Source organism: Carassius auratus, chromosome 6 (assembly GCF_003368295.1).
Source record: "Carassius auratus strain Wakin chromosome 6, ASM336829v1, whole genome shotgun sequence".
Taxonomy (NCBI): domain Eukaryota; kingdom Metazoa; phylum Chordata; class Actinopteri; order Cypriniformes; family Cyprinidae; genus Carassius; species Carassius auratus.
The window spans coordinates 15,408,139-15,433,090 of NC_039248.1; the positions used below are offsets into that span (position 1 = coordinate 15,408,139).

Sequence of the window (24,952 nt, forward strand, 5' to 3'; positions counted from 1 at the left end):
AATGCAGAAATGTTAATTTATGCATTTATTACCTCAAGGCCCATAACATAGCCTGAACCCTAACTAAGGCCCGATTACAGCTCTAGTGGTGCTATCAGGATTGCTCTTTATCAGGAAGGGCTTAATAACTGTAGTGTTCAAGGAGTTTAGAAAATTCCCCGAAAGAAGTGAGACATTCACCACTTCTTAGAGATCTGCTTCTAAACAGTTTAGCACACTTTCGAAAAAATATTGGGGAAGTGTGTCAAGATAGCAAGCTGACAATTTAGGGTGCTGTACTCTTTCTTCCAAAGTTTTGCTATCAATTGCTTCAAAAACAGATATAGTAACTTATTTTTGAAATTGTGGTCGAATCTGTCTGACCTCTGTATAATTTGAGGATGTACCAATCACCTTTCTGATATTAATGATCTTCTCAGAATAGAAGGAAGCAAACTCACTGCATTTGCTGTTGGAGAGCATTTTTACTGGGAATCTTGACTTGGGAGCTTTGTTAGTCTCTCAACCGTGTTGAGTGCTGATGAGTAAATCTAGAGTGTATCCTCGACTGTGTGTGGGTACATGCTGAATCAGGTCAAAAGTGTTTAAAACAGTTGTAATTTTATTTTTGTAGTTTTTGATTAAATATTAAAATCCCCTGCAATAGCAAAACAGTCAAACTCTGAGGAACTAGAAATTGATAACAGTTCCGTGAACTCTTCAACAAAGGTTGGAGAGTTTTTTGGAGGCCTGTAAATAATGATAAACAGAATGTGTTTGTGAAGCACCTTCATTAGATATTCAAAAGATAAGTACTGACCAAATGACGCTTGCATTGATAGACATCTTTAAATAGAGCAGCTACACTTGCACCTCTCCGAACAGTCCTGCAGACACTTATAAAAGTAAAGTTAGGAGGGGCTGTTTCATGGGACTTTTGCACTGCAGCTGGCTACTAGCCATGTAACATTTAGAAACATAAAATCCAGGTTGTTTGTGGTTGAAGTGGTTAAGTCATTGATCAGAAATTGATAGCTTAATTTTTGTCTCTACAGCGATCTTAGTTTGATGTATAATAGGCCGCAGATTGGATGGGTCAGCCATATGGCTTGAGAAGGCCTTAAAATTTCCATCACAAGATAAAACAGAAACATAGAAAGCTACAGGCACACTGGGTTCTGGTGAGCGGGGCTCTGGCTGGTGTTTCCGGCGGCTGAAATATGTTGTCCTGGCTTCCCTGGCTGTTTTTACAGAAAGTCGTCCTCGGGCACTGAATCTTGGAGCTGTTCTGATTCATCACAGTCTGTCTGTGATGAACTCTGTGGGCAGGGCTCAGCCGGGATGTTCATGAGCAGTGTTTGTTTTGCCTGCGTGGTGTTATCAGTGTCATTGTGGGATGTGTCAACCACATAATGACTCAGAAGCTGATATGAAGTCATGTGATCACTGATATTTTGTTCAGGTGTGTGTGTGCCATTCAGGTTGAGTGGTTTGCCACACACTACTGAAGGAAAATTAGATATTGTACTTTAGCACTCTTACACCAAGTTTGTTTGGGTGGAGGCCATACCATTTAAACAGTTGTCTAGGGCCCCAGGAAAGATTAAAGTTGTTGATGAAGCTCATTCCTTTATACTGCAGGTTCTTTGTAGCCATGTATTCATCCCAAGTAACCGCAAAAACATGTTGGTTCCCCTTTCTGGGAGTATTCCACTGATGAGTCTTCAAAGTGTTTCAAAGACTTCTCTAAAATCTGTCTTAAGGAGTTCTGACTGCTCTTTCCAAATATCATTCTTCCCCACATGGATTATGATTCCATTTGTAGTCTTGTGCTTCATGAGAATTTTCTGAAGTTCCTTGTTCACATCAGAGATGGTAGCTTAAGGAAAACAGCATGTAGTAGTAGTAGTCCTGCTTCTGATGTTTCTGAAAATGAGGTCGCCCACTATCAGAGTCTTGGGCTTTGCTGCGCTCAGCTGAATGCTGCTGTCTGCTTAATGTTGAACGCTTGTTAGTCGCAATGTTAGTTGCTGGCTGATAAGATCAATGTTCACTCAAATTTGGGGATTCCTCACCCCATTCATAAATGTTTCAAATCTGTTGTCAAGATGTATAGGGGGTGGTAGATTACCAGAGTTTGCAAGCCTTGTCATAACCGTATCTGGGGTAGAGGATGCTACCTCAGCAATATGAGATACCTGTGTCAATCTGATGTCTCAAGTGCCTTGGGTCTCGCTCCTTGTTTGTGCCATCGATTAGTTTGTGGATCAGTTTTGGCTTGTTCCTCTTCACTTAGTATTAACTGTTGAGATTCACTAGATTCACAGTACCTCACTGGCTGTATGCTGAGGGGATCTGTGACAACGGTCTGCTGAGTGTTCTTCCTGTTTTGAAAGTCCAACAAGTAACTTTGTTTCAAGAACTGCAATCCTTTGTGGAAGTTTATGGCAGGTCATGCAAGAGGCATTTTCTTTCTCATCTGTTTGAATGAAGGCAGCTGGGTTTTCCCACCTCCGTAATGCAAGCTGCTGGCAGTGGGAGACAAAGAGTCTTCTCTTTCGCAGTATCAAAATATTAGTATTTTAGAATCTTAGAAAAAAAAAATCGGAGAAAAGTACATGAACAGAGAGCAAAGCATGGAGAAGTTAGCAAAAGAGATTCCGAACAGTAGCAAAGCCAGAAGCATTAACATTTACAATCAGTGCTTGAAGTGGGTAATGCAGAATCTTCAATATTTTAGTCTTTAGCGTACTGGCACTTTTTTGTGCGTACCGGCACTTCTGACATGTTGCCAGTACAGAGTGCAGCCACTTCTTTTTTTCCACTTCAAACATGGTTTACAATTAAATAGTAGCACTTACTACCTTCTCAGATGTGTAACAGCTTGTACATGTCTCAGGATGTAAATAAATAACAATAAGAATTTATAAGTACTAATAAACCAATATGTTATGACTGTCTGCATCTCTTAATCCTACACCATACCTAAATTTAATTACCTTAGAAACTGATAATAAGCAGTACTTAGGAGTTTGAGGCAAAAGTGGTATATAGTTAATTAATAATAAGAATTGGTTCCCGAACTAAAAGTGTGACATTATTAAATACATTCTACACTTTTGACTTACTAAAAAATATAAAGATGACTCAGAAAGCAACGCAAAAATCTGTACGTTTTCACAATGATGAAACTGGTTTCCCTTTCCTCTTCAAACTTCAAGGTGGAGTCAAAACACTGCTTAAAATTTTCACATGCCATGATTTCTTTATGCTCAGAGACTATCTGGCTTTCTAACCAGTCACTATTTTTATTTTTTACTTTTTAATAATGTTAGGTTTTAAGTATGCTCATGTTGTTCTCTTGTTTCTTATCACCCCTTCTATAACTGGTAAGTTAATACTTTATTCAGTTTTAAACTTTTGTTGTAGTTTTTTGAAGATTATAAAAGACTGACTACATTGTGATAATTTTATAAAATTAAAAGTTTACATCTAAAATTAAAGTTTATATGCAGAAATGTACACAAAACCTACATATTACATATTACATTTTTGCATTTGACTTAATGCTGGATTTTGTTTTAGCGGTCTAGAGCAGCCTTATAAGGAAACTGTGTGTAACTTGAATGTGTTATGCAATGCATGTGATTACTCTGTCAAATGTCACTAACTTTAAGTCATTTCACCTCAGCACAAGGGGGTATTGTTTATATCCACAGAGTAAGAAATTCATCCATTGACATTTCCTGTGAATCGGCAAAAAAAGAAGAAAACCCATTTGCCTTTTCGCTGAACCGCAGGTTGCTGCAGTCCAGACAAGTGATGTATCTTTCTAAGGGAGCCCAACCTTTTATCAATAAATCTGAGGACAAGGATCGCATCACTGTACGTGATGAGCTGGACAACCACACAGTTCATCTGACAATCTCAAACTTGCAAGGACAGGACACAGACGTGTACCACTGTGAATTCCATTATGATGATCTTCCATATGATAAGAATGTTCCTGGCAAGATGGAGTTCTTCATCTACATTGAAGACCTCTGTAGGTGACCTTTACTGATATCACTTCAAATATGAGGTCTATGGTAAAAATTTCCTTCCGATCAATGTGAATAGCCCAAAATAGTTACATTTTGGATTCAAACCACCATTATCTCTAAAGGGGTCATATGATGTTGCTAAAAAGAACATTATTTTGTGTTTTTGTTGTAATGAAATGTTTATGCGGTTTAAGATTTAAAAAAATAGATTATTTTCCGCAAACTGTACATTGTTTCTCCTCTATGTCTTTCTGAACCGTCTTTTTTTACAAATCTCATTGGTCTGAAAAGCGAGGTGCACTCTGATTGGCCAGCTATCCAGTGCGTTGAGATTGGCCGAATGCCTCAAGTGTGTGACGGAATTGTTACGCCCCTTAACATACTGTGATGCATGTCCAACAGTGGGAATAAAAGTTCTGCAGGAACATTTGGGTGGGGTCATGCAAATCTTCCCACATCGTGACGTAGACTTGGGAGCGTGTTTGAAAGAGGCGTTTTATACCACTCTTGCACAGCACTTCACCAATCAAATTAGAGGATCAAAAGTACTGTGTAATGTGTATTTTTCAGCCTTTTTATTTTCAGCTGATGGTTACAGAACCTGGGAAAACTGAAAAAATTTAAATAAGATAAGGTTAGGCAGAAGCCTAACTAGTATATTTAGCCTATGTAAAGAGAGAAGGACAGTTTTGTGAAGAATTATACAATAGTAGTCATCATAAATAGTGTACCTTATATAAAATGTAAAAAAAAAACTATAAAATGTGGAAACACAACAGATTATATCAGTGTTTTTGTTGTGACTGTTGCAGCTCATGATCCTTGTTATTGTTCAAGTTACCTGCCGTTGCTGTATGTGATCTCTGGAGCTGCATGTTTGCTGGGTGTTCTGGTTTTCACTCTCCTTTCAGCTTACTGTGTAAGTATTTTAATTATAGTTTTGTATTTGATTTTTAAGGAAAGAGTGAGTTAACCTGTGCCATATTTTACCGATTTGTTCTTTAGGCAAGATAGAAAATACAATATATTTCTAAATATAGTCCATGAAGACTGCTTTCAACTGAAATTAGAAGAAAATTTATAACAATTGGGCCATAGTTATAATATTAGTAGTCTCAAAAAAGTGGTCTTCATTACTGGGGAATATGTAAAAGAAGAAGAAAAAGATCAAGATAAATAAGAGAAAACCATTTTATCTCATTTCAGTTTCAAGTTCATCTTAACTTAATATGTTTTTATTTTACATGTATATATATATATATATATATTTAAACAAAAATTTGGCATTTAAATCTTATGTGACAGAGATTTGCTATCTAGCATGTGGTTTAAAGAAGCCGTCTTTCCGACTACTTATTCATATTCAGTATTTCAGTTAAACCCTCCCTTTTACCTGTTTCCTCTCACATACAGTGTAAATGGCCTAACCGTAGCAAGCCACAGCCTGTAGTTCCTGTTTATGAAGAGATGACTGGGGTGCGGTCCACCAAACAAAAAGCCACAAGCTGTCATACTGATATTGCAAAACTGGAGGAAGCAAACAGCTCTGTGGCCCATTTGTTCAGCAATGAAAACCTTTATGTCAATTGATTTAACAAAATGTGTTGACTGGGATGTGATGAAGTGCTGATGTTTATCATGATGCTCCAGCTCACCCACACAACCTTTCGGAATCATCAGCTTGTTTGTTAGCATAAAGTTTGTTTCATCTTTCATCTATATACCTTCATGTTAATGGTATTTCACAACATATAATTGTAATGCTACAAACACAGAATGGCAGCTTAAAGCATTTTGATAGAGAAATTATCAGATTTTTTGGCTGTAGTACAAAATAGTTCTGATAAAAGATGCGTTTTGTGATATACTGGCAACAGTGTTTTTCTCACTGTCTGCACATTCTCTGCATTAAAAAAATAGTTTTGTGATTTCACAAAAATACATTGTTGAGGGACCTGTTTATTGAAATTTTGTAAAAAGCGGAAACTGACAAGACTTTAACAGCATTGTTCTGTTGACATTTGTCAAATATTAAAGCATGCAAATAACACAAGATTGTTTCCACAGCTTTGCATTTACACAAGCAGAAGATTTGACTTCCTGTCTTCTCTCACACTTGGATGATTTCGGACTGAAAACAGTCCATCAGACGTTTTGAGACAAAAGCGAGAGCAAAGTGTTGCATTTGTTGACTTTGAATATGAATGCTATATGTTTTTATTCACTTTGTAACAAATAAATATTTCTCTCATTTACATATTTACAGTTTGCTTGCATTATATTTAAAGAAAAACATTCTAGAGTTCTGTTTTACAGAGTCCCAAGACCTGGGAATGTACATACTACAGTAATAATTAAATAGAACAGCTGTTACTTTATGCTTCCTTTTTTAAAAACTAAATATTTCTACTGGTTTTCCCTATATATATGAGAAATAACTAGGGTAGATGGGAAATGAAGGAAGTATGTTTTTGGGTCTGCTCATCGAGGTTTAAGGAGGGCTCTGTACATTGCAAAGCCAAGCATTGCACAAACTGTGGCTCCAACGCTTGCTCTGAGCCAAAACATAGAGCTCTTCAGGTCAGCATGGGTAATATGCCTGAGAAAGAAAACAGAAATTAATAGATAAGACAAAAAAAAGTGACATTTGTTTTAGTACCTTACATTTACTATACAGCTTTTGTATTTTAAAGTATTAGATCACCTCCGAAATGAAAATTTTATCATTTACTCACCCTCATGTCGTTCCAAACTTGTTAAACTTACTTTCTAATGCTGAACACAAAAAAAGGTATTTTTACCTACTATGGAAGTCAATGGGGGCCAACAACTGTTCGCTTACCAGTATTCTTAAAAATGTGTTCAACTTAACACAGGTTTGGAACGACATAAGGGTATTTCAGATAAATAAAATAAATAAAAGGTTAACATTCAAAATAAAACTATAACACAAGTTTAGTGGAAAATAATGGCCAAAATAAACAAACCAATGAATTCAAATGAACAGAAGGGATAAATGCTGGATATACAAAGTTTTATTTAAAGGGAATGGAGAAAATTATATTGCAAAACGTGCAAAACATTAAAAACTCAATCCAAGCTGAAGGATGAAGAAATAAGAGAAATTTCTGTGTCAGGAAGTAGTTACGGCAGATGGAGAACCTAAAGAAACTTTAAGAAGAGGAAATACAGAGGAAAATGGTCATAAGTAGATTAACTGTGTTGCAACTTGTAGGATGAAAGACTGAACTGCTGCATGTCACAAGTTGCAAGTCAGATGAGAATGACAGGAATTTGGACAGGAATTTTAAAAGCATGAAGAATGTGCAGGATCGTGCTTAAATCTAAACCCTGAATCCATACCTGCTGCGCATTTGCCATGATAGTGTCAAGACCTGCCATATGTAGTTTTGGTATATGTGGTATATAAGAGGGTGTATCACATTCTGTTTGCATATCGTAAGAATAGTTATTTTATTAGCGTAGGCAGCGTAGTCATTATGTATAATTATACAATATAGTCAATATCAATATTAAAACTAACAATACATATATGTTTAAAGCACAAGAAAGTGGGCTTCCCCAGCCATAAAGTCCCTACATTCTTGGTTCCATCAAAGGATTTTTCTTATCTACCTAAATATCTTAGGGAGTTTCTTCTTTGTCATTTGACTTTTTCACTGCAGGGATTCGTGTGGTACTGCACTACTCTGTTCAGCTCCTTTGGATCTACATGTTTTTGAAAAGTGTTACGTAACTAATCTGGACTGAACTGAAAAAGTATCTAAAAAAAGCCCAATACTTAAATAAGCTAAAAAAGAACTGCAGCAACTCTATAGCCTAGGCCTGTCCACTTATATACACGGAACAAAATTATAAACGCAATCATTTTTGCAATGTTTGCTCTTTATGATTTTTTTTCCATCAAAGTCACACCTGTGCAATAATCAGCATCTTGATATGACACACCAGTGAGGTGGATGGGTTATCTCAAAGGAAAAGTGCTCACTAACACAGATTTGTGAAACAATGTTTGAGAAAAAAAGGCCTTTTGTGTACATAGAAAATGTCTTGATATTTTCATATTTTCATTTAGTCTATATGGTCAGGTGTTTGTTAGCATGTTAAGCCAGACTGCCAAAGTAATGTGAATTAGAATAAAAATAATTAAATAGAAAAAAATGAGGATGAATTACGATAAAATCAAGAGATATAAGTGCAGAGGAATATGATTAACCAAGATAAAACCATCCTGAGGACCTGCTAAAGATGACAGTGTAGAGTTTGGTCCGAACCGTCTGCACAAGCTCAGAGTTCAGGAAGTTCTGACACAGACAGAAGGTACACCTGTTACAGGTACACATGCAGCGCAGACGCGCATGGCTGCCAACACACACAGAAAGATAGAGGCAAACAGCAGAAATGAGTCACTACAGAACAGGATATAAACAGTGTACTTCTGAGTTAACAGACAGTGGAAAGTCTTGAAATAAAGAAGTGAAAGAATTTTTTTCAACAAGTGTAAGAGTATTTCAGTATATATTGGTCTACATTTTCATCTCCTGTTGTCTTACATAACAAGGGGAAGAACTGGGCAAAATATGATTTATATCACATGCTTGGAGATTTCCCAAACTGTACTGAATTTAAATGCATATGTACTGTAGACAGCGTGATTTCATGATACTGCAATTGAAGAACAGAAAACCGTCATCTGACTCATAAGATGCTCTGCATCTAGACAGTTTTTGGAGAAGCTTTCTGTTTTTAGGGAAATCATTATTTCTGAGTCAACCACCTGTTTTTATTGTTATTTGTACGTGGAAATAACCCCAGAGAGATAAACGAGTAGGCAATTAAAACAGAAAGAATATAAAACAAAACTCAAAAAAAAAAAAGTACAAAAGGATCATTTGAACTGTGACAATTGATTAACAAAGGTAACTGTACGAAGAATTTATATAGAATTCCGGTCCTGTGTTAAAGTACAATCAACAATTGTGGATAATGAGAGATCACTTACGGATACACAGCCATGGTGGTGAGTTTGATGAAGATGTCTTTGCTGGGAGCCGCAGCTGTGTTACAGGTGTAGGTCTGAGGCGGCGGCATCTTGTGCTTGCGACAGAATTCCAGTGGAGTCATACAGTATTGCTGCTTTGTTTCTGGCAGGTCTGACTTTGCAGCAATCAGCATACATGGAGTCTTACTATCCATGAAGTATTGCTGGTAAATAAAGTAAAACATGCATTTAGAACATATATATCAGTGTAATATAAAAAGAAAACAGTAAATATCATTAGATAGCATGCAGAAAATGGCATGTGTAGCCTAAAAGTAAATTAGAGTCATAAAGGAATAAGTCATGGTAATGTATTGCAGTTTAATTCCTCTGTTTTTAATAATTAGACACAGTATTGGCTTTGCTCTTTCTGTAAAGCAAAAAATGTGAGGTAAAAGTGTAGAAGCAAACCTTGAAGATTCGTGCACAGTACTCAAAAGAGCAAGGGTTGCTGACATCATAGATCAGACACACAATGTCACATGAAAGTTCAGTCTCAGACAGGACATCAAAATCTGGAAAGATTTCATGGAGCTGAAAGAAAAACAAGCATAGGACAAAGTTTCAAAGATTCAGCATCTTTTTTTAGGAAACTATCATGATAAACAGTGGCATTAGGAATGCTGTTCCACCCCCAAAAAAAGTGTGTAATATAACTATAGTTAAACAGACTGAAAAAAAAAACTCAAGTGTAAGTTCCTGTAAGCCAAATAACTATTTACCAACAAGTACTTCTCCTGTCCATACACATGCGCAGTGCTGATTGCATAATATGATTTGTGTTCTTCTTTTATGGTCCTCTGACGCTGTGAGGAACAGACAGTAAAAAAAACAAAAAAAAAAAAAAAAAAAGTTAATGACAATGTCACATCTGCAATAAATGTTTCAATTATTATTATTATTTTTTTTTTTGATGAATGGAATACAAATGATATCAGAAAATACCACAGATTGTAAAAATGCCTTGTTTTCGAAATTATGTTGTTGGGTTTTTCTCTCAACAGACAGCACCTCTGATGAAATCTAAAACTGCGCAAGGGATTTTAATAATGCTTCTGCAATACTTTACATTGGTCAATACCTTAAAGCTGCAGTCTGTAAGTTTTGCCTCTTTGTCGCCATCTCTGTTTGAAAACCTAAATATTTCAAAACTTATGTTTTGAGGTGAATGTGTGCACAAACTGGCAGTCAGTCACCGCATCAGTGTGGGTTTTACTGTACTTCGCAATCACAGATCTAGCCTATGTCTTGGAATATATGACCCGAATAAGTATTTTTACTGGATATTTTCATCTGACCACGTAAGTAACAAGTCTGCCACGTTTGTTCTGACCAACTAAGGAAAAAAAAAAAAACATTACAATAAATAACTCATATCACATCAAACAAATCAAATAATAATTATTATTGACAACTTTTTAAATTCTCAAATTCTTAATGTTAACAACATCAGCATTGCGTGACTATGTGTATAGTGTGTATCAGAGTGTGATGTCAGTTTCTGTACAGTCAATTCTCAAATTTTCATACCATTCGAATTTCTTTTAACCCAAAAAGCTAATTATGCTCCCTTCAAACTGGTTCTCTTAAGATCTTGTGTAATTCCAGGCTATCTTTAATCAGATGCACAATTGAAATTGAAATCGAAAAACTGGAATACTATTTCATTTCATAAACACATAATCCTTTGTGGATTACAATACACAATCAAAATGATCAAATTAATTATACTAGCTGCTGTGAGAAAAGGCTATAAATGATTTGCCACCTGCAGGATTCTCACATGTGATAGCCTAGTAGCCGTAAAGTAATGACTTGTACCTGTACCACTCAAATTAGAAAATATTATTATAAGTTTGTGGTTTGAATCGGGTAAAAGTAGGGCGATAGTTTTGAACACTGACTGGTTATGTACTTGCTCATAAATTTTAACCAAAAAAAAGTTACGGACTGCAGCTATAAGGATCATAAAATAACGATGAAGTGTACTTATGTAATTTTTACATTTCGAATTTGAATTACATGTAGAATTTAACATTAATAAACTATGAAAAAAAACATGAATCAATAATAAACGGTTACATACAATTCACAACATAACAATAACCTATATTAATAAATCCTTTAGAAACTGTTTATCATAAACCCTAATACATTAGCAAATTTTAACAAACTGAAATTTGTGAAAAGTGTAACCTAACTTCTTATTTTATACCAAAGACCAAAACAAAATATCCCTATTAAGTTCATAGGTCTGTGTGGGATATGGTTTTTCACTTTAATAGAGTGGTTTTCTTGTTGCAACTGACCACAAGGTTTCTGCCCAGGAAGCCTTGCAGGAAACCAGTTTTACCACTTCCAGTTATTCCAAACACATGACAGCGAAAAACATTCCGTTGCGTCTGTTTCTTCTGAAGGTCGTGCTTCTTGTCACGGGTCACTAGCATGTGCAAATACATTCAGTGAGGACCACAGGTATCATACTGCACTTATAAATAAAATACACATGAACCAAATACATAGTGTCAATGAGATGTGACTTTTGCAATCTGCATCTATAGTTACTCTTACAACCACAAGAGGGCTCAATGACCCAGATTAAAATGGGCTAAGCGGTGAGTTAACAATATTAAAAAATTAAGTCTTAAAAATGCTTTAGATTGAATTTTCCCAAAAATACCCAGAAGCAGTAATAAAAGATGTATATAATTATATATAATTAGGTACGTTATATAGCAAATATATGTCTTTCAACTTACCTGCTATGGCAGATGCCTGAGATTCCTGCTCAGCAATGATAGAGTAACCAAGGTAACCAAGATATTCCAGGCATCGCTGGACATCCAGGTAAGTCGTTAACCTGCAAGAAACATTGATAACTGATAAACTCATGAATCATTCCAAAACTCTCCGGAGAGTAATGCAACATCATTCATGAAGGATAACTATAATTCTTGAACGGAGACACATGGCATGTTTAATACACACGTCCACTGAGAGAGATAGCCTTGGTATGTGATCCAGCCCTGGTCATTAGTGCAAACCGTACTGTTCACATCCAATCCCCAGGGGACGTAGGGGAAAACGTCAAAGAGATCCATAAGCTCTTCAGGGCACAATGCATTGTCTCTGTCCTAAAGCAGATACAAACATGCTTTAGTAAAACAAGATAAAAATTAACATCCTGAAAACAACAATTAAAACCTCTTAGAATTTAATCTATTACCACTTGTGTCACCGACATTTTTCTCTAAACCTTAAAAATGGGTTTCTTTCTCGTCTGTCTAATTGGGTTCTGATAAACATTTGAAACAGTTAAAACACTTTTACCTTATCATGTTTGTCAAAGACACTCTGTAAGAACAGGTAAGCATTGTGATTGAGCTCTGTGGTGCAGTCTGGTGGTATTTTTAACCTGCAGGAACATAAACATTGAGTCACATGGCGATAACTGCAAGATTAGCTGATTAGCACAGTTGGATTAAATTGGGATTTCTACAAAGATTTGAATAGGGAGTGATCAAAGCAGATTAAGAAAGGGTCTTAAAGAGTTCAACACTGTTCTTAATTACTCTTAGGAAACTATCACACACACACACACACACATATACTGTATAAATATCTACATTACATACACATATGTATTAAGTTTGCTGTACTGGTCAGTGGTCGAAAAAATGCAAAACTACATCATATTTTTACCAAAAGTTGATTTACTGAGGTCTCTTCAGAAAAGCCAAATTAATAGAACTGATCTTCATAATAAATGTGAATAGTTAATAGCTTGACTTATAGGCAGCAGTTGTTCTCACAGAGGAAACAGGTAGTCCTGATGCAGCTCAAGATCATCATCATATCCAAACCTCCGCAGTACAGCCCATGTTGTCTCATGCCTTCCTCTTTGGATGAAGAGAGTATGTAGGAAGAGGAAACCTGTTTAAAAAAATGACCATGTTGACTGATTAAATCAAGAAGTTCAGCATGTTCCTTTCTGAACAGAACTGCTAGGCAAACACAAGGCTGCCACTGAAATTCAAAACTTTTTCACAGTCTGGGTCATTTAGCTGCCCTTAGGCAACAAGGATAACTGACAGTCGGTGGAACCACTGCCTCAAAGGTTAAGTCTGTAGAACATGGTCCTGCAGTACCCAAACACTGCTCTTTTTTTCCATTTCAGGACGTGGCGCCTTTATTAATGATTCAATGTTACAAATAAGGTGTCTTAATTTGGGAAGGCATTCAAAACCTGGATTGAGAACCATTTCTTAAGATCTGTATATGTTAAACTTCCCCATTGCAGCCTCACCTTTGAGAGTGAGCCCATTATCATGCACTCCATCTGTCAGGTTTTTTCTCACAACATTTTTTACATCCTCGAGGGCCTGTGGGGCTAGTGGGGTGTTGAAACAAGTTCTCTGCAAATAAGAATCAGACAGTGATATTGAATACACAAATACTAACCTTACCCAAACCTTAAGGAAAACAATTTGAACTTGAATTTGACCTTCCATTTACCACATTTGATGTGCTCTATGTATGTGTGCTGATTATTGCTTGAATAAAAATGTGAATAAAAATCTAAACTGAATCGGTTCATATTGTTAAAGCGACCAGGTCCATTTCTATAATATTAAAGCAACATGTCTCTTCAGAAGATCGCTTTTCTGATCGCTTAACTTTTTAATGAAATGGACTCCCGTTAGAGGGACAGATATCTCTCAGGTTTTATTGAAAAACCTTCATTTGTGTTTCGAACATCAACAATACTGTAGAATAAATAAAGAATAAGGAAACAAAAAACCTTAGGGGGCAAAGAAGACCACAAATTCAATTCCATGGTCCAAAAATAATCATTGAGCAATTATTTCAAAATCACTGCCATTTATAGAGGGTTGATCGCCTAACAGTCTCCACTCACATGGGAAAACTTTACTTTTTATTGTACAGGTCCTTCTCAAACAATTAGCATATCATGAAAAAGTTCTCTAAACGAGCTATTAACCTAATCATCTGAATCAACTAATTAACTCTAAACACCTGCAAAAGATTCCTGAGGCTTTTAAAAACTCCCAGCCTGGTTCATTACTCAAAACCTGACTGCTGTCCAGAAGGCCATCATTGACACCCTCAAGCGAGAGGGTAAGACGCAGAAAGAAATTTCTGAATGAATAGGCTGTTCCCAGAGTGCTGTATCAAGGCACCTCAGTGGGAAGTCTGTGCAAAGGAAAAAGTGTGGCAAAAAATGCTGCACAACAAGAAGAGGTGACTGGACCCTGAGGAAGATTGTGGAGAAGGACCGATTCCAGACCTTGGGTGACCTGCGGAAGCAGTGGACTGAGTCTGGGGTAGAAACATCCAGAGCCACCGCGGATCGGCGTGTGCAGGAAATGGGCTACAGGTCCTGCATTCCCCAGGTCAAGCCACTTTGGGCTACAGAGAAGCGGCACTGGACTGTTGCTCAGTGGTCCAAAGTACTTTTTTCGGATGAAAGCAAATTTTGCATGTCATTCGGAAATCAAGGTGCCAGAGTCTGGAGGAAGACTGGGGAGAAGGAAATGCCAAAATGCCTGAAGTCCAGTGTCAAGTACCCACAAGCTGAAAAGCTTAATGGAGATGAAGATTTCCTTTTTCAGCATGACCTGGCACCTGCTCACAGTGCCAAAACCACTGCTAAATGGTTTACTGACCATGGTATTACTGTGCTCAATTGGCCTGCCAAATCTCCTGACCTGAACCCCATAGAGAATCTGTGGGATATTGTGAAGAGAAAGTTGAGAGACGCAAGACCCAATACTCTGGATGAGCTTAAGGCCGCTATCGAAGCATCCTGGGCCTCCATAACACCTCAGCAGTGCCACAGGCTGATTGCCTCCATGCCACGCCGTATTGAAGCAGTCATTTCTGCAAAAGCATTCCCGACCAAGTATTGAGTGCATAACTGAACATAATTATTTGAAGGTTGAATTTTTTTGTATTAAAAACACTTTTCTTTTATTGCTTGGATGAAATATGCTAATTTTTTGAGATAGGAATTTTGGGTTTTCATGAGCTGTATGCCAAAATCATCAGTATTAAAACAATAAAAGACCTGAAATATTTCAGTTGGTGTGCAATGAATGTAAAATATATGAAAGTTAAATTTTATCATTACATTATGGAAAATAATGAACTTCATCACAATATGCAAATTTTTTGAGAAGGACCTGTATGTTAGAATCAAACCTTCTGGTCTCTCTCGTAAAACCAGCTCGGAAGTGACTAAAACTGCAATTCATCGACTGGCTGCTAGAGGCTCTAGAGAATATTTACAACAGAAAAGTTCTGCATAATTAAGGATGTGGTTGAGCGACAGGTGGATTGCCGATGCTGTCACTGCCGTCGAGCTAGGTGCGTGTGGTTTCAGCATCCAGCTTCCACCTCTTTGCTCATTTTCGATTATCTGTGAGTGACGCGCAGTGACACGCTGCCAAGATGGCGACAGTCCACTCCGTCCACTTTGAGATTCAAAACCACTTTTCAGAAACCCACATCACGGACACTATGTCCTTGTTTTTATACAGTCTACGGTTACAATATGGCTGCAGGGATTTTTTTCTCTCTCCCATTCAGACACAAGAACATCAATGAAGTCAGGCATTGATTTTAGCAATGGGACCTGGCTTGGTTTCAATTATTTTTAAGTCAAAGTTGTTCAGTTCTTGCCTTTGTGCAGGCCAGGTAAGTTCTTCCCATTTTATTATGGACCTCACTTTGAACCCATCACAAACGTAAGGCTGGAGCACTGATCTATATATGACTGGATCGCTCATCGCGTTTTAACCAATGGAAGTGTTTGATTCACCATCTTACTAATCCCTACCAGCAGAGAGCATCACTGAGTCACATTCAAACCGCTGTCCTAAAATCACCCGATTTGAAGCAAATCAGTCAAACGGGACTAGTTTTTATTTTGTGTGTGTGTAAATTAATGTTTACTTCAGATGTTATCTGTAGTGTTTATGGTCTTTTGCGACAGGATAAGCGATATATTTAAATTGTTTAGGTTGGTGTGTCTGCTGCGCACTGATGACACAGGTAACTGATCCAACACAAAATATAGCTTATTTATTTACGAACATAATTATTCTGGAATTATTAAATATGAACGTATTAGTATCAGAAATTGATTTAAATATATTACAATGAATAATACAATACTGTTGTTAATATTGCTCTATAATGAAATGAAAAGCTTAACTTACTATCTGGGAAATAAAGCTTTATGTCTTTTATAAATAAATTCAGATTTCAGAATGAGCACTTTGTTGTTTGTTATATATGTTGAGGTCGTGTCCGTCTGATGTTTATCATGTTCATGATGTTCGCTACTGTAATTAATGTAGCCCAGGGGAAATACCCAACATTTAAAAAAATAACCGTTTACATGCCTAGGGTGTTTGCATTGAAATAATGTACAGAGATACTTATTTATGAACGCTGACTTGTTATCTGATGTTTTCTAATTAAAATCATACAATTTCCCTTTAATTTTACGCACACTTTGGCTTCACTTTAATGATGTCATGAGCAATCCAGTTCTATATTATAGATCAGTGGGCTGGAGTAGAAAGGGCAATTAACAAACAATTCTCTAGAATATCATGATTAGGGGTGTGCAATATTTATCACCTATGTTAATATTGTAATTACCGGTAACGATTAAATGATGTGCAAGAGTGCACAGTTTCACAATCCCATTAGAATGGCATTAAAATTTAAGGTATACAAGGCCATTTTTCCTCCATGAATTTTGTTTTACATTACATCAAATTATATAGTTAAACAAGAACACACAAGCAAGAGTGTTTGTTTCCCCTCCCAATATCATCATGATATTGAATGACATTGATTTCATAAAAACAGTTTAATAAACAATACATTAACATTTTTAGTTTCCAAATCAAACCACAGCAGAACTGTAGGCTACTGTTTTGTGTCTTATAGCAGCACACAACGGTGTTTTGTTACTCAATGAATCTGAGTTGCGAACAAATCCATTTAATGAATGATTCAAAAAAGAGGTTTTAATAAATCATCCTAATTACTAATGAAGTGTGATCTGCCACCACCTACTGGCCATTAGCATTTTTTTAAATCATAAAAAAAACATATTCACACAAACTGTGCAAAAAAACACACTCAGCTAAATATTTCTAATTAGCATTATCATCAAAATCTCAGAAAATATTGAGATATAATTTTTGTCAATATCACACACCCCTAATTATGATATAACCCTAATAATTTGTAGTGGATGTCCACAAATAATGTTGTGGACTTTAAAATGATATAAATACACTCTACTCAGAAGAAATCTCACCTGGAAAAAGGTGAGCTCATGATCATTGAGAATGCCATCGTTGTCCAAATCTGACACCTTAAAGATACGTGTCAATGCCCGAATACAGGCAGACCTCATCTGTAAAACAAATAAAATACAGTTAAACTTCAGAACACAAAACGTCAGTACAAAACAAATACTGTGTATTTACATAAATTATTAAAATGTAGTCATATATGTGCAGACCTCTTTCTTCTCTGGACAGTAGAGAGGCCCTGTAGGGTGAAGGACAGCCTTCTGTGCATAGTAAAATAACTCCGAAATATTCTTCAGATTCTTTGCTGAACACTACAGAAAGAAGTAAAACACTTAATTTACATTAGGGGTAGTAAACTGTAGCCGAGTTTCAATCCAAAGTTGCGAATTTAACTTATGCGCCAAACTGAAATATCTCATAAATAAAATATTTGCAGAAAAGCATTGTTTCCATCGAGACAAAGAGAACAAAACTGTGACTTCCTGGTAGAACTGGCACTAGCCTATATATCATTAAGAAAAGGAAAAGCCACTGAATATAATAATTTTCATATATTCTGAACTGCTTCATCTCAGAGCAAGCATTCAAAACTTAATAAATGTGGTCATTGCTGCCTGAGGTGGATGCTTGCTGTATGGGAACGCAGTCATGTAATAGGTCTTGAGAAAATTATACAGAAATACTTTGATGACAGACTTTTTTCGGAATTTCAAAATGACCATAACAACATTTAAGATGCTGTGGAACAACATCGGTCTGCTGGTTAGTCAGATTTTGCCGTCCCAATGCGCAACCTCACATTACTTTTTTATGCGTATGGAGGAATTTACTCCATCTCCCATTATTCACATTACCCCTTTTTCACACAAGTCAAAACCCACCTCAAGCGAGTTTAAAAACCTTTTTGCAAATTAAAGTAAATAATGAAATTAAATTTTTATTCGAAATTTGTTGTTTCCATCACTCGTTTCTGATGTGATGCTTCAAAATGTGTATTAAAACAGATTGATGGAATCACAGCTTGTGACTGTACCAAGGTTTGAGTTTAGGATGTTCTAGGTTCATTCTGACACTGCTGAACCCAAAGTGCTATATGTACTTTGTCACTACTACACTGCAATAAACGTTTTAATAAAGATCTTCAAAATCCTCATCATGTTTATTTAAATACCTACCTTATAACTATCATAAATAATGTTCTTATGCGTTTCAAAGAGGTGTATAAATCTTTGATTGCCAGGCTTTTAAGTTAATTAATTGTATTAGAATCCACACAATACACAGACTGACATCACATGACCTATATGATAGTTAAAGGTTAGTGGAAGACATTCAGCTGCTCAGTACCCAAATCTATCTATCTATCTATCTATCTATCTATCTATCTCTCTCTCTCTCTCTCTCTCTCTCTCTCTCTCTCTCTCTCTCTCTCTCTCTCTCTCTCTCTCTCTCTCTCTCTATATATATATATATATATATGCATTGTTTGGCATACCTCCACACAGGTCTCTATCTCTGTGTATTTGTTCATAATGGGAAGGACAGTCTCCATACTGCTGTGCTCAACCAGATCAGATTTATTCCCCACCAGGATCAGAGGAACCCTTAAACAAACACACACAGTAAAAGGTGAACACAAATAGCTTCTGGCTATTTTTGGTATACCAGGGAATTAACATACTGACTGCTGTTAACTCTTAATCTGGAAGGCAATTGTGTAAATCTGGCATGAAATGAATACACTACACTATATTTTAGATCTTGACAAATATTTAAAAGATCTTATTGTGAATTATTATCCCATATGTTTTAATTAAAAAAAGAAGCTCACCTTCATCTGGATCTATTTATGAGTGCATCTCAAAATCCAATCATAAACCAATTCATAGAACAAATTCCACACCCCACCTTTTTATTTATTGATAATCTGTTAAACTTGGATATATGGCACAAAATGGAAGAAAAGATCTGTCCCTACTTCAATTTCATTGTGGCTTTAGACAATTAAGTACAAGCGACTGTGCAAAAGAATATATATATATATATATATATATATATATATATATATATATATATATATATATATATATATATATATATATATATATATATATATAGACACACACAGTACAGATATATATATATATATATATATATATATATATAGACACACACAGTACAGACCAAAAGTTTGGACACACCTTCTCATTCAAAGAGTTTTCTTTACTTTCAAATGTAGATTCACACTGAAGGCATCAAAACTATGAATTAACACATGTGGAATTATATATGGAATTATATACATAACAAAAAAGTGTGAAAAAATGAAAATATGTCATATTGTAGGTTCTTCAAAGTAGCCACCTTTTGCGTTGATTACTGCTTTGCACACTCTTGGCATTCTCTTGATGAGCTTCAAGAGGTAGTCACCTGAAATGGTCTTCCAACAGTCTTGAAGGAGTTCCCCGAGAGATGCTTAGCATTTGTTGGCCCTTTTGCCTTCTGTCTGCGGTCCAGCTCACCCCTAAACCATCTCGATTGGGTTCAGGTCCGGTGACTGTGGAGGCCAGGTCATCTGGCGCAGCACCCCATTACTCTCCTTCTTGGTCAAATAGCCCTTGATGCCTTCAGTGTGACTCTACAATTTTCATAGTCATGAAAATAAAGAAAACTCTTTGAATGAGAAGGTGTGTCCAAACTTTTGGTCTGTACTACTGTGTGTGTGTGTATATATATATATATATATTATATATATATATATATATATATATATATATATATATATATATATATATATATATGGGTTTTGGATGTGAAATAAATATTTTTAAACTCTGGGCATCACTTATGAAATATGAGCAAAAAAAAAAAAACTTTTGTATAAAGAGTTCACAAAACAGTTCTGACATAAACTTTCAGATTCTTTCATATTTTTATGTTAGCTGTTGCTACTAAACATTGGCCACACATAAATGAAGATTAAACTTCTGAACTTTATGAAGTCTGATAACTGCATCTTGATGACACTATTCAACATATTATAATAGATTAGCATATTTTAACCACTAGAAGTACTTGTCTGCAAGCTGTCATTTAATATTTTCTGTTATCTGCTTATGGCCACTTAAGTTTCTTTTCAGTGATTCTTGAGACATGGGACAAAACATGTCCAGCAATTGTAACTGCTATTTGGTAAATATCAATATTAATTGTAAATATCATGGGGATTAATAATAGAATGTATATAACACAATTATCCCCTTCAATTTAGCTTTATCATCATCATGTGAACTCTATGACACTTAATTTCTTCTCACTACATTTAAAAAGTGTGTCCACAGAGAAGGGTTAAATTATTCATATTCTATAAAACTGATAATTTGCTTTTGTTTTTTTAATGATGATGCAACACTTAATAATATCTCATATCAAAGCAAGGTTGTTTTTCAGTGACACATACATGTTTCATAAGGTTTCAAAGTTGCGTGCCCACTTTTTGTCAACACCTTCAGACATTTATTAAAATGTAATAAACTCAGGGTATGTCAGGGGCAGCTGTCACTCTAAAGGACCCCCTTGCCACAATCCATCTGTCCAGAATACATCAGTCAAACAGGCTCTGGTAAATTTTATGGTTTTAGAATATTTAAAATTCTAATGTTAATATTTCCCTTTGTCATAACAACGATATGTCAACACCATCTTCCAATTCCTGAGGAAATTATTTTGAAATATTTAGATCATTATATTCTCCTGAAGCAGGTTCCATTAGCATCTAGCATCAACAGAAAACAAAAACACAATGGCTACTACATGAACTCCATTTGTTTTGTGAAAGAAATTTGTCAACACCTTCAGATGTCACCATCATAAGATTTTGTGTTCTAATGACATATCAAAATACTTTAATGTAACTCTTGAATAAAAGCTTTATAAACAATAAAATATTCAGTTTTTGGTGTTTGTTTAATACAGAGATCGATTCAATGAATTTGATAGTCCTCAAACATTTCTGAATTCTCTGGATCCTCCTCTACAAACTCCTGTGAACTCTCATGAGAAAGATTATGTTTTTAACTATCAGCTCCTTCCTATTTACTCCATGAGTAAATAGCATTGACTAAATATTTGTAATAATGACAAATTCCAGTTTTCATCACCACCGTCAGATGTGTCAACACTGTCAGTTCTGGCATCTCCATCAGTTGAATATTTTTGATACCATTTCATTATGACATTTTATATTTGTTGTTGAATTGTTGGTCACATGTGAAAGTGTCATCTGTCTGCTAGCATGAGAATGTGTTTTGGAATGTTAAAAACATCTCGACTGCTGTTGAAAGATAAAGCTGAAATTATATTACACAGTCCAAGGTTAAAAAGCACATTTTGATAAAGAAAAAGAGAAAAGTTGGGAGTTTGGATCAAAGCATAGCTCAGTAGCTTAGTACATATAAGATACAGAAATGTGGTTTCAATTGTCTGTGTACCGGGTTTAATTTTTTTTTAATTGTGCACCGTTTTGTCCCACTTCTTGAGAATCAGTGATTTATGCAATATACTGGAGCCAAATTTGAAAAGGGAGTCCAGAAGATCCCATAGCATTCCTATACATATAATTCACATACCTGCAATTCCTGATTGAAGATTGCCAACTGTGAATGAGCAGGCACTCTATGATTGGAATTCATTAACAAACGCACATTTAACTATCATATCTGAGAGATATAAATATTTTTGTAATTCCAGAGATGAGTGTTTGGAAAGGTTCATTATACATATATTTAAAAACTTTTATGAATGAGATGGGTCAAGTTCATGGGTCATGGGTCATAAAGTGGGTTTATGAATGGGTTGACCAAGATTCTGCTAATCACCCAAGATGTATTACTAACATATAAATATGCCTGATTTCAATAATTGCTCTAGTTGGATAAATAATGTTTCAGCTTCTGAAAGATAAAGTATGTTTTTATAATCAATTTTGCCTATAGCAAATGAAAATTGGTAAGCATTATATGATATTCGATACGCCCCTCTTAAAATCCAGTCTACCTTTAAAGAAGAGCATGTAATTGTGCATTTGTGAGAAAGACACACAAAGAAACTAATGCTTTATACACCTGTATTTACATACCTGCTGTCTTTGTCGGTTCTCTCATTTATCAAAGGAATCCAGTGACTTGTCACCTGCAATGACATGATTTATTAAATCTGAAAGCTATATAAATATGTTTTAAGTCCTATTTACACCAAAGAAGGACAGTAACTAATTACAACTATAAATGATTCATAAGTGATTACATTATTCTGACTTACTGCATGAAGACTAGGTCGTATGATCAAGTCCTCTCACCTTTTCAATAGACTTCTTGTTGTTCACAGAGTAGACTATACATATAACATTGGCCTAAAAAGGAATGCAAATATAATTTCTCTGAGGAAATCAAAGTATCATACATGTGTGTGTGTGTGTGCGTGTTAAGTTTTGTGTATCAATCTTACTTTTGATATCTCTTGGTACAGCTGTTCATCTGTCTGTTCAGCTTCTGTGTACATTTAAAAACCACAACAACGAAGAAAACACAATTGTTAATTAGCATTCAATGTGCATTCTGAGTCATTTTTTTGTATTTTTAAAAAGACAAATATTTTCATTAAGTGTCGTACATCGTTGAAATATAAAAGATAACCACAATAATTTGATTTCTTGTTTAATACCCGAGTAGTCCACTATATGAGTGGGGACTCTCTCTGGTGTGACATCTGCTGGTATAGTTATCTCCTCAGCTCTGTAAGGAACCTATTATAACAAAAACATCTATTTTGAGAACAGACAAAGGCACTGTTGCAAATAATAAAGTCAGTGAGGAAAATAATTATTAAAAACACTGTAAAATTATTAATAATAATGCATACCACCGCTGGAAACTCCTCACTGACAAGTGTCATGATCAGAGACGTCTTCCCCACATTGGCTGTTTACACACAGGAAAATATAAGAGCATTGACAGTTTCCTTCACACATCAATCTGATCAACCTTAAATTCTTTAACATTTCGCAAAAAAAATGTAAAATAAATAAATAAATATTTCTATTTCAGTGTTGAAGAGCTTTTATAATATGTTATTGACAACCAGGTCTAGAGTGAAGCCATGATATGTAACCCTCTTATGGTCATAAAACTAAAATATGTTTTATGTCTTTGCAGAGCTTAGATATGCAAATACATTTGAGTTTGGCAAAATGTAATATTGACCAACCCCCAACAGACGATTCCTTTTTGCACAAGTCTTTGTCGACTACAGTAGATCATCTCACTGTATTTAGCAAATGCTGCCTGTCTAGAAAACATTCTGTTAAGATAATGAACTGGCTTCCTATGCAGCATTCCCAAAAGATACTGAGCTGCCTGCCTAAACAACATTCTCTGAAGTAAGCACACTACCTAGACAGTGTTATTATGCATTATACACTCATTTAAGCAGAAACTGAACCCTTACAGTCGGATGACTTGAAACACGCACGGAAAGATGGCCAAAAGCATTGACTACTGTAGATATTGTAGGAAATCCACTATCCCTCAAAGCGCTGTCATTACAAGAAGGGCAGGTTATGACAATCTCAAATTGCAGTAACACGGAAATCTTGTCATCAGACATGACATCGATTTTATTTAATGTTACAATGCAATTTGTATCGTATATAAGCTCAGTATTTCAGTGGAAGAGTGTAAATGTTTAATTCATTTTAAGGTTATGGTCGTTTCGTAACAGTGAATCAATGAAACCATGTAATCAATAAGACACTTACGTTCTCCAACCAACAGAATCCTCACGTCTTTTCGCATATTTCCCAGTTGTGAAGTCAGAATGACCCGATTATAATCTTCAGGATTTTACATACGTCCAAAACAACGCAAATCAACCCCGAAACTAAGCAAGCTTGACATTATGAACAATCAAACTGATTTAAAGATTATCTTTAAAATCATGGGATACGACGTTCTTTACATAATATGAGCATCGGCATCTGTTGGTACTGATGGAGTCTAAGGGGATGGAGACACTCAGCGGTTGTTAACTGATGTAGATGTGTTGCACACACGCCTCCCTCTGACCTCCACCATGCCTACGGGTCTCACTGAGGGACAAACTACGCAAAATTCAAAAGAAACGCACTATTCATCGGTTTCAGAATAGTATAGATTTGCAAGCTGAAAATCACAATTTACATATGTTATCAAGATAACTCATAATATAACATCTATTTTCTTAAACAATAAAGTACAGTATATTACAGCAATCAGCAATAGACTACATTTGCATTCATTTATACGTGTATCCTTTAACTTTTATCTAATGCGCCCAAAATACAATGAAGAAAACATCATAAAGTATCCAACAATATTAGCATTATCACAATCCAAAACTGCAGAAATAATTAGTATAGCAAAAAATGGACATAATTAGTCCTATAGAATAATTATGATTGTGTAACTAAATGGTAA

General features: G+C 35.6%; 2 protein-coding genes across 3 annotated transcripts; one reads left to right on the top strand and one right to left on the bottom strand.

Moving 5' to 3' along the window:
* The first annotated feature begins 640 nt into the window (after positions 1–640).
* On the top strand, positions 641–6,278 carry cd7al (cd7 antigen-like). Its single transcript, XM_026263159.1, has 4 exons — positions 641–3,368; positions 3,671–4,024; positions 4,835–4,941; positions 5,436–6,278. Exons 1-4 carry the CDS (start codon positions 3,308–3,310, stop codon positions 5,610–5,612), a joined length of 699 nt encoding a protein of 232 aa, XP_026118944.1. The 5' UTR covers positions 641–3,307; the 3' UTR covers positions 5,613–6,278.
* Positions 5,962–24,567, bottom strand: rhot1b (ras homolog family member T1). Of its 2 annotated transcripts, XM_026263103.1 has the most exons (20): positions 24,256–24,567; positions 23,361–23,419; positions 23,163–23,244; positions 22,947–22,990; positions 22,798–22,851; positions 22,579–22,631; positions 18,937–19,045; positions 17,651–17,752; positions 17,444–17,542; positions 13,391–13,499; positions 12,897–13,017; positions 12,415–12,499; positions 12,073–12,218; positions 11,844–11,944; positions 11,394–11,524; positions 9,807–9,890; positions 9,496–9,618; positions 9,046–9,248; positions 8,283–8,405; positions 5,962–6,621 (listed from the first exon to the last, which is right to left on the bottom strand). In XM_026263103.1, the coding sequence occupies exons 1-20, from the start codon at positions 24,290–24,292 to the stop codon at positions 6,504–6,506; spliced, it is 1,983 nt and encodes a 660-aa protein (XP_026118888.1). In that variant the 5' UTR covers positions 24,293–24,567; the 3' UTR covers positions 5,962–6,503. The 2 variants fall into 2 exon arrangements, with proteins under 2 accessions (XP_026118888.1, XP_026118896.1); XM_026263111.1 differs by lacking the exon at positions 8,283–8,405 and having other exon boundaries at positions 6,220–6,621.
* Between the last annotated feature and the right edge of the window lie 385 nt (positions 24,568–24,952).